General features: G+C 39.7%; 1 protein-coding gene across 1 annotated transcript in view; it reads right to left on the bottom strand.

Annotated features, from left to right (window-relative positions):
• The window catches only part of LOC149999197 (protocadherin Fat 4), a 76356-nt gene that overhangs the window by 41461 nt on the left and 23693 nt on the right, over nt 1–11202 (bottom strand). Inside the window, exons 7-8 of the mRNA XM_090289026.1 lie at nt 4476–4656; nt 72–322 (exon numbers count right to left, since the gene is read on the bottom strand). Of these exons, the coding sequence (XP_090145152.1) occupies nt 72–322; nt 4476–4656 (432 nt within the window). The remainder of the gene's footprint in view (nt 1–71; nt 323–4475; nt 4657–11202) is intronic.

Genomic DNA, 11202 nt, shown 5'->3' with positions numbered 1-11202 from the left:
GAAGCGGTTTTATAGAACATGTCTAACGTGCCAATTCCATTCACCCACAGCCTCGGACTTGGGTCGATTACCTGGAGGAGCGGGAGACGGGATGTGAGTGACATACGGGTGATGTTGAAAGCTGGGCGGGTTGTCATTGACATCAGTCACGGTGACGAGCACACTGGTGGAACTGGAGAGAGGCCCCGGGGTCCCAGCGTCCGTAGAAACCACGACCAGCGTGTAGTTCTCCTTTGTTTCCCTGTCGAGCAGCGCACTGGTGATGATCTGCCCCGTGGAGGGGTTGATGGTGAACTGGGAGTTTCCACCGATGATCTGATAACTAAAGCAGAGGACAGAGAGCGGAGATGGGCATATTCCTTCCGGTTATGATACTGTGACACCTATTTACTATAATTTAAAAACTCAGGCAGACATGTAGGGAAGGCATGAGAAAGACCACACAACAATTAAAGAATACGGCTAGAGGATAAATATTTCAAATTTTATGCGGATATCACACTGATGATCTTTATTGTGAGGTGTCCAATGACCTCGAGTAGGTCTCTGCAAGGTTTGTGGGCTTCTTAAATCACTCAAGACTCCAAAATGTACCCAGAAGACGATTGTGTTTGAAACAGATGAGCCAGAAAGCATAAATCAGGGCATTACTCTAACACTGCGGTTAATGGCCAGGATCACAGATGAACATCTGTTAAATGAATCTCAAAATTCTTTTTTCTGCCGTGCGCCGTAATATCCCAGAGAAGAGTAGTTAAAGAGGGTATTCTGTCAAGACAAAGCATTGTATTGGCGACGTATTGACTATCCAGAACAACTAAAGAACTGATTATTTACACAGAGACATTCCTACTTACTAATTTACTCATTCATCATTCCTTACACAGTCATGCTGCCTGGCTTTCCTGTGGTAAGCAGAGAAACGGCATCTTCACGGATTTGTTGACACTAACCAGATTGGTTAACGGATAGGAGTTCCCACTGGGAACAGCCTCTCTCTGCATTCCGAAGAGAAAAGCTATCTGGGTATCTTCCTGAGAGATCCGCCAGGGAAGAAGTCCCTAAGCTTGAAGGTTCAGAAATTGGCTGGGGTCCATCATTTTTCAAGTTGGAGGTAGCAAAGAAATAGACGTTGTTAAAAGCTTTCTCCTTTATATCAACAAAGAAATGGCCTTGTTGGAATTAAGTGCCTGTTTCTATAGTTTGCTCTGCATTCATAAAATCATAGCAACAGCACATGTCCAAGAGGAACAGCGGAAAAAACCCACGTTGCAGCCAGTAGAGAGAACATTCCTCCTGCTAGGCTCACAGTTTAAAAGATACATTTCAACATTTTCATCCTTTTTTTAGACAAATAATAAACTGTTGGGAGCTGGTATTTAAAAAAAAATAGAGGCAAAAATGGTGGCAAAAAATGATAGTAAAACGAGAAAAAGAATAGAGAGGGTATCTGGCTGAGCAATCATTTCAATGCTGATAAAGCACTTGGTGTCCCTCAGGGTGAGAAGACACTCGTATGCCACGGCCGGCTGTAAAAATGCCAAGGGATGGACCTGTTTTCTGGACCGGAAGTTGCTCTTTATGATCACGGCCCTTCTACGGTCAAATATTTTATTTATCTAAATAAAAATATCAAAAGTTGGTAAATGAATTCTTAGATTAGAAATTCAGCACTCAGGACATAACCAAACTGCCTTACCTTTGTGAGAAAGCCTGTAGAAACCTAGATTATGAAAATTGTGTAATTGTATTTTGGGAAACCCTGTTTCCATCACTGAATGTAGAAATCACCAAATAACTTAATAGAGAAAAAGAACAGTAATTCATAGTGCCACAAACCTTCTTACAGCTTCATGACAGCAACTACCAGAGTTCAATCAAATATGTGTTCTTTCCAACATTCACAAATAAAAATAAGAATGATGAAACATGCATGCCGATTTGGATTGGGATGGTTTGTATATGACAAGAATGTGATACATCAGAAAAAGGAACAATGTGTTGAACGGCAAAAGATGTGAGCTCTGGTTCAGGTTCAAGTATATAATCCATAAGGAATCTTGTACTATAAATTCTTATTCTTTATTTTATGCTGTTGCACATGCTACAGTCCATATGGCTGCCTACTTAAAAGGAGGTAATATATTTACTAATTTAAACATTAGAGTAGTTATGATATGATATTTTTCTAGACTTTACTTGATTCTCAAGCATACCAAAAGTATATTTTAAATATGAGTCATTCTGTAATATCTCATGATGTCTATAAGACCAATTTCAAACCAATTCATACTTGCAAGTTAAAAAAATAAAGAGAAGAAACACACGTGGCAATATACATGGATAGACTGCCAAGATAATACGCCCACATTCTTAGTAGCTCCTCTAAAAACCTTTCAGTACTCACTTGCACTCATTAAACAACACTGTTTATGCTGGTTTGCGAGTAAATGCTTAAGGAACTTAATGCTAAACCTATTTTAACTTCAAATAAAACACTAATTTCAGCTCACAAATTTTAATGCAGCACTTCTTATCTCCACTTTTACTGATGGACATACTGAACCTGTGAGACACTAACATGACTTCCCAGTCACGGGAGGTAAAGAAAGGAACCAGATTCCGACACTAGGTAATCAGAGCATTTCTGTCCAGACAAAGATAGGATCCAGGGAAGAGGTAACTCAAAGATCCGAGAGAGAACTGCATGTTCCCGCTGAATTTTTAAAGACTAGGAGGAAGAGGAGTGAGCCGGGATTAAGGGCACGGGGTACGGAATGTGCCTTTGAATGCTGACCTTGTCAATTATTTTGTGACTTTCTCCAGCGTGTGACCTACAAGAATTAGAAGGGAGGTTTGAATGGAGGTATGGCTCGTTGAGAGAAGAGCGGATACACAGCCATAAAAGCTAAGTTCCGGAATGGATATCTGGGAAGCAAAGATAAACTAGACAGTCTAGGAATGAATGTCAGACGGCTTACTAGAGGAGAAAATATTAAAAGTGAGGAAAAGTGGATAACGCAAAATATGTTCACCACTCATAAAAATGTATAGCTTGATCAAATGAGTAGAAAGAAAAATATAAATAACTATTGTTGGATAGCTTCCGGGTCCAAGATCATGGTAGACCACAGGGAAAATTAACAAATTTTATGAAACATAAAGGGTCACGCTATTAGAGAGCCGATTGGTAATTAGGTAAATGACTTAAATACGTAAGATTTAAAGAGGAAATACAAAAATTAATATAAAATAGTTCTGTTAACCAGAAGAAAGAATGAATTTTCTTTGGGATTCCATGGACTGCAAGGAGCGGTTAACGCCTAACACAGAAGTGCGTTATATTCCATTAAAAAGCTATCAGGATGGACAAGTAGGGTTTAGGTGGGTGTTAACTACTTACTGTATCTGTGAAAATACTTTAATTTGAGGTATAATAACTGTAACTGGCTTATGTTATTTAAAAAATGAATTTAGTCATTTTTACAAGATAAAAATAGCTCCAATGTTACGTGAAGGTATGACAGTAGAGTCATTTGAAGACTTTCACAGATGTGTTTTATAGATTTCAATGAATGGAAAAGCATGAAATTAATTATCAGAGATTAAAGGAAGAAGAAAACCCAACCAGTCAACCGAACAACCAAAATGCATAATATCAAATAAAACAAAAAATCACCCAGACCTACCAGGACCACGCTGTAAAGCAATCTGAAAATACAAAGAGGACTTCCAGGCCCCCTTCCCACTGACCCCCATTGCTCTCAAACCCAGGACAGCATTTGGCATGAAACTGACATACACCAGGAGAAAACGGCGCATCATCCCGGCACGTGGTTCTGGAAACTGCACGTGGGGATCGATTTTGTAAACATTCAGCTTCACACTCTGGAGCTGAAACATCGCAGACAAGACTGCTGTCCTGCAGCCAATCCACAGTACTCTCCGTGATATCTTTAGAGGAAGTCTCCGCTGTTGGGCAGATAAGGACTGACCAGACTAAAACACTACAATGGATAGGAGATCTCCTCCAAATTCCCCTACGCTTCCTGAGCACCAGCAGGTGACAGGTAGAGGAAGAAGCCCTCTGCATGGATTAGGACACAGTACGGGTTGATGGATACTGAGCACTTTTTGTTCCAGGCACTCTTCTAAGTAGTTCACTTAAATGTTTTTAATCCCCATAATGACTCCATAAAATCAGTGTTATTATTATTACACCTAGTCCACTGGGAAGAAAACTGATTCCTAGAAATGTTAAATTGGCTGCACTGCAATTAGAAACCATAACTAAAATCATTATTGTTTTCATCTTCATTTTAGGCATAGTTGGCTATTCAACAACAGATAACCACAAGAGGGTATGTGTTACAATCATGACGTTTCTGGCAAAATTAAGCATTATCCCCATTTAGTCCAAAGACTAATATTTACTAAGAAAAATAATTGACATTTGCAAGGAAAAATGTGATCACCTGATCACTGCGTTTGTTGAAGCATCGGCATCCGAGGCATCGACCAGTAAGACGTCCGTTCCCGTCGGTGCGTCTTCGGGAATCGTAGTGAAATACAGTTTACTGGCAAAAGTGGGGACGTTGTCATTAACATCATCTACTATGACACTAATTGTTCCAGTTCCAGTCAGGGCAGGGGATCCTAGAAGGAAAAAAAAATCAAATCAAATCTTAATGCTTATAAGTCACAAAAAAAAAAAAAAAAAAACAGCTGTAGACGGCGCTACTGAAGAGAGTTTAGAAACATCTTAAATTTCTGACCACAGGCAAATGATTCACTGTTAATTTTGTGACAAAAAAAAGTCCTCCTTTATGACCTAGAATTTCAGCTCTTTCCCCTTAACGCTGCATAAAAAGAGTTTCAACTTCTTATTCTATTTTGAAGGTGCTGATTCGACAGTACAGGACACAGCAATATCATTTAAACACCACAAAAGACGCACCTCTGGTTTCTCTGAAATCACATTAAAATAACCCAAACCAGATCTGGGGAATACCCACGGGCACGGAATCGCTGGCCCCTCCGTGTAAACAAAGGCATGCTAAGAACTGTATTCCCAGCTGTGACTTTCAACGTTAATGTCAAAAATTTCAGCAGAGTTCCTGAGGTCTTGAAATCACTGTTACTGTGCTAACTGATACGTGTTTGTAGGGAAAAAAAGAAGGCTTCCAGTTCTATTTCAAAACTGTAGTCTCCCACTTTCTGGAAATAACATTATGTCAGTGAGCTGACTTGCCATAATTTTTATTGCATTTATTTCATAGTTAGCATAAAAGTGAAACAATTCGCGTTTATTTCCTGTTCCAGCTCTGGTACCCACACATAGTGACAATCTAATACTTAACAGAACCATGGCTATATTATCTATACTACACAAAGCTGGCAGAGTCTTCATGGTAAAGATCAGATGTCTGTTTGCTTCAATTGTGATTTGTCCCCCACACAAAGGCAAATCACCTGCCTTTCGTTGTGTCTCAAAATCATTTTCAAAATTTCATTTCTGCTGGACCCTGGACAAGCTGAGTCCGGAGAACATCACGGGGCACAGACTACCGCTGTGAGGAACCCAGCTACATGCCAGTTGAAGTCTGAGGCCCATTGAAGACAATACCCCCATCACAGATTTTGAATTTCTCACAAGGGACATGTTAAAACTAAAATAAATATTTTCAGAGGTATTATTAATGGTCAATGTTTGGCCTCAATTTCTTAAATGTGGGTTTAATTATATACACTTTGGCAAAATGGAAATTAATGATCTGAGTCATGTTAGTACTTCTCATGCTGGATGAATTAGAAAAAAAATATTCACGAAAGGATATCTGTGCACCTGTGTGAGCAAAAGGAGGGTGACGTACAGGTGGCAAACTGAGACAGGGGGTGAACGGAAGCAAGGTCTCAGAGGCAAGGACGGGAGGACGTGTTGTAGGGCTCTTCCACCTCTGTCGCTGACACTGCATTGCACTCAGTGAACCAGCGTCCTCATCTGTGAGTGGGAGAAATGACAGAGGACCCACCCCAGAGACGTGCTGAGGGGCTGTGACGTGCTGAGGGTAATACGGGCGCGTGACGGGCATTCTGCGTGACTCATTATTTCTGTGCTTGTAAAAACAAGAAAGGTGGAAAACCGCCATCTGAAAAGGCCCCACTGGTAATCTAACACGTCTGCGTCCTTGTTCTCAGGGTGTGTGCTGTGCCACACGGCTTTGGACGCGATGCTCTGATGATATTGTCCAAGAAAACACTTTGAACCCTTCCCACTTAACGACTCCCTTGGAGTATAAACATACGGACATTCAGCTCTGGACAACTGCACAGCTTTGTGGAAGGCAGGTTGAATTGCTCCCTATAAAGTGCAAAATCTTTAAATCTACAGGAAGAGTTCAGAGAAGACTTGACTGTTTCTGAAATGTGCACTGCTCTGTGGTCAGCGACACTCCAACTTGCTAAGAAATCACCCGGCCACTGGCCAACAAAGCTTGTACCTTTGATTTTCTAAAGTGTCTCATGACACATATATAGAAAACCAACATGAACAGTGACTGACTCATTTGGTCAGGAACAAGTGATTTTTGGTTTTTTTTTTTTGCCTGTAAACTACATAAATATCATTGGTGATGTATTTTCTGAATTAGTAAGCAGAAAAAAAATTGTTTACCCATGAAAATCATCAGCGAGTTCAATCTGTCTGTGTTCATACCAGAGGCTGCCTCCTTTTTCCAGAGGATCTTAAACGTATGCCCGTGACAGCAAACGGTTCTCATCCCGTATCTGCACGGGTGCTCCCTCCAAGCACAGACCCATCCCCAGAGCCGCCCCCTCTCCTCAGCCGCCAGGTGGGTTCCTCTGAGCAGGTGGGTTCTTCACGTCCTCCTTCGCTCCCACCTTGATAAGGCACCAGGCTGGGCGCTGTCTGGCCCACTGCCTCACTTTCTTGTCCCCTAAGGAGATGTGCAAACCGGTCTTATCGTTACTTCTTTCGGTTTTACAGGGAAAACCTAACAAAGACTAAATGTCTGAGTCTTTTATTGAGATTTAACTACCCTCCCACGTGAATTCTGCCTGCGAGGGTTTTCACTTTGGTTACCAGGGGCAGGGCCAAGCCCCCCCGCCACCCCCGACGCCAGCCTCACGCGTGTCCTCTGAGAGCAGGAGCCCCGAAGAAGTCACCGTCGCTCAGCAGGAAGACGGAGACCAGGGACTTCAGAGAGAGAGTCTCATTTCCACGGCACTCTTCCCAGGTGGGCTTCCTCTAATCCAAGAGTTGGGTGATGAAGCCTTTTGTGGTTGTTTTCTGTTTGCTAATTTTTGAACCTTTCCTCTTAATTGTGTGAAGAAATGGTCTAAGGTGCTTATGTTGCCGGTTCCCAACATTTGTTTTTGGTTATATCCCATGTGAAGCACTGTATAGTGCTTACTGTTACTTTATCTTCAGTCCAGAACTTCCCCTGGCTCCAGGCTGACGCGTCCGAGGGACTAGTCACTGTCTCCCTTTGTGAGTTACCAAAGGGCCCAATGTTCATATGTCAAGAACTGAAGCCATAATTATTCTCTGTAAATTTAGCCCGTATATTTATACAGAAATTGGAATACACAGTACATGTACATGTATACATGCATATTTATCTATACACATATTACCGAACACTTATTTGATACCAGATATATGTATGAGTATTTTATGTATGTGTTACTCATTTAGTATGTAATTTCCATGAAGTAGGTTTTATTATTTAATTTTTTAAATGAAGAACTTGAGACAAAGAATTTAAGCATGTCATTTGCAGTCACAGAGTGGACAGAGGGAGAGCCAATTTTGAACTAAAAAATAAAAATCTCTTCTTCATTCATTAGGCTCTGATAACACTATGCACTCATTGGAGGTGTTTTACTTGTGATTATTATTACCATTATTATTATTATTACCACCAATGTACTTCTGCCATATCCTCTATTAGGTTGTAAGCTAATTAAAAGCAGGGATAATTCTGTTTAGTTCATGTCTCTATAAACTCATAATGCATTCCATTGGGCCCTGTCCTTGATCCATATTAACTTTTCCTTTGATTCTATATATGGGAATCTCTTCTAGTCACTACATGACTCAAAGTTCAAAGAGTTGAACACTTCTGGAAATACACATCTGGGCTGTAGCCCTCAGCCTGAGGCTGGAGTCAGAGAACAAGATCGCAGATGAAGGTCAACACTTTGGAGATATCTGACTACTTATAAGCAGAGGGTCTCAATTAATCCTGAATCCCATGAGAAGAGTCTGAATGCTAGGGGCCAACACTGAGCTTGGAGAGGGTTGATAATGATGAATGGTATAGGTAGTGGCGTAACAGGGCAAGATTGCTCAATTTCATCCGGGGTTATTTATGAGAACCAGATGCAGTCAGAAAAAAAGAGGCAAGATGCAAACAGGCTCCTGGCAGAGGATTGTGAGCCAATGAAAAAAGTAGAAGCTACAAATGAAATACAAGGTCAAGGTTTCAGAAATGTAGAATTGGAGAGGCTAGGAGCATGCAGTGGGAGACAAAGTCAGAAGATAAAATAAATTAAAAATTTCAATGTACCAAATTATATGCATTGTACATATACATATGTATAGATGTATATACCATTGAGATATATATATATATGTGTGTGTGTATATATATATATATAAAATGGGTAAATGGATAGGAGCCTTCTGAAATTTTTAGAAAAAACAGCAAAGAATACATACAATTCTGAAATGCATAGTAGAAGTGTGCATAAGCAAACCATACATACACACATATATGAAGGCACAGAGAGGCTGCTCACAGCTTAATCCTCCAATTGTCCATGATATTGTGCGTTGTGCTACACTTTGTTGGAGTCCTCGCTCATATTCTTGAATCTGAGAAATAATCACACTAGTACTGCCTTAGTCAACTCAAATACATCAATGAATGCAGTTCAAGAAAATTTTAAATAAAATTTTAAAGAGAAAGTCTCAGGCAACTGCTTTATGAGGAAATACATCTTTAATAAGTGTAATGAATGAGCTAAATGACTAACGTTCAAACTGCAAGAAAATTACATGTTGTTATGTTAGCTCCTATAAATTAAATATACTTTCCTAAAACTACTCAGCAGAAATAGGATTTTTTGCTTCACTGAAATCTGGAGCTTTGCCAAGACCAAGTTCATCCTTGACATCAGACATTTGTGAATGGGTCTCCTGACCGGTCACGTTTGTGTAATAAAATATTAGCGTCTTTTTCCCCATAAAGTAAATGCGTTTTTCTCACAGTAAACAATCCACTGAAAATTACTGAAATCCAGCCATTCTATGTTAACATTGATGACGTTAATATCCGAAAAACGCACAAAGCAAATAAGTATGCAATATTTTAAATATAACCAGCAGCTTTGTATTTTGAAAGTTCAATTTTATAATATAGTTTATTACTACTAATTAATTCTACAAATATGTTTATATAAATTAGGTACATGTATATAAAGCAAGTAACACTTGATTGTTTAATTACTTCTGAAAGGATCTTGACAAAAACCACCTATTTCTTTAATATAAATTCTTCAGTAAAAAAGAGGTGACAGGTAAAACTAATGAAACCGTTTACCGATGTCATAAAGCTGACACTGAGAGACGGCACAGCAGTGGGAGAGCACGTAAGGCCACTGAACTACACACCTGAAACAGTTAAAGTGGTACACTTTGTTACGTATCGTTTACCACAATTGTTAAGTTTATAAAGTGCTATACAATGTTAACTAAATATTTTATCCCCACAGAAAGTCACAGCAATTACTCCTTAGGGGACATAAAAAATAAAGCTCAGCATGGTGAGACTCTGAAACACTAGAGGACACCACCAAATTCCAAACACAGCCTGCCTCCTGCCTCCATTTAGTGAAAATATGAAATTATCTATTTATAAAATCCTTATCGGAATAGGCAACAAAAATGATAAAGTTTTAACAGGATAAAATTAGAGGACTTATGAAAAATAATTCTTCACTGTGAGATCAAGTTATTTATCTTTTAGGTCATAGAAACATTTTTAATATTGCAAAATTTTTATTTTTATTTCACAGTTGGGTTTCCTTGGTGGCCTCTGATTTGTAGCTTATATGGAGTAAATGAAGAGTAAAATGAAATTACTTTATCAACTTTTAATTCTATGCAACATAATCGCAATTCTAGCTCTTATTTAATAGAATTTTAGAAGTTAAATCTTTTATTGCACTTTTATTTGAATATACAAATGAAATTCTATGTAAAAAAAAAGTTTTCCTACTAAAGAGTAGCTGCTTTAAAGAAAATAAAGGAATGATTTCCAATACTTCTATCACTAATAGATACGGTTCAAAGTCTTTCTAGAAACAAGAGAAAGTAAAATAATCACCACTTGTCAACTCTGAAAACAAAATTCTCACCGAAGACAAATACTCTCTGTTAAACTAAGCAGACCGGGCCCACCATGGAGTCGCTCACGCTAAGCCCCGCGTCAGCAAGTCAGAACCAAACACAGTTTCTGCGCTCAGCTCTCCCAGAAGAGGAGCCCTAGGCCGGCCGGTCGGCACTGGCTCGCTCCGCACAAGCTGCCTCACCTGTCCCAGCCTGGCCTTTGCTGCACATACGGAGAGTGACTTTGCCTTCACCCATCAGCAAATGACCCCTCTAACGTCCTTGTCCCTGCCCACCTCAGTCTATAAAAATCTCCCGCCTTGTACAGCTCTCCAAGCTCCTTTCTGCTCGCTAGACTGGATGCGGCTTGAATCACCAATGGCTGCATAAAAAGCCCACCACAGCAGTAAATTGTGAAAAATTTCTTTGGAAATAACCAAAACTGCCTGAGACGCAAACAGAGAAGCAAGTTAAATGCATTTAATTTGCAGGAATTGAAGGTAACCCTAACATTATCTGATTTATGGAATCGTTAGTGCCTATGAAAAGCTTTCAAGTAGTTTTTCTTGTTAAAAATGTTCATCAAAATAGACAAGGCAAGCTCTTTGCCAACAATTTCCCACAAATAATAGTGACAAATGCAATCTTGGTGACAAAACCCAACTGTCTTCAGATGTAGAATGCCGTATTCCACACTTCTGGCCTCTCTTTGGGTTACAGAGCTATTTGTAGGGCAATGCCCTCCCAGCTAAACAATGTGACAGATAATTTTAATTCAAAATGTCATC

This window comes from Furipterus horrens, unplaced genomic scaffold, assembly GCF_987537825.1.
Source record: "Furipterus horrens unplaced genomic scaffold, mFurHor1.1.pri manual_scaffold_10, whole genome shotgun sequence".
In the NCBI taxonomy this organism is placed as follows: domain Eukaryota; kingdom Metazoa; phylum Chordata; class Mammalia; order Chiroptera; family Furipteridae; genus Furipterus; species Furipterus horrens.
Note: the sequence above shows the minus strand (reverse complement) of the source record. Positions and strands in the feature narration are given on the sequence as shown.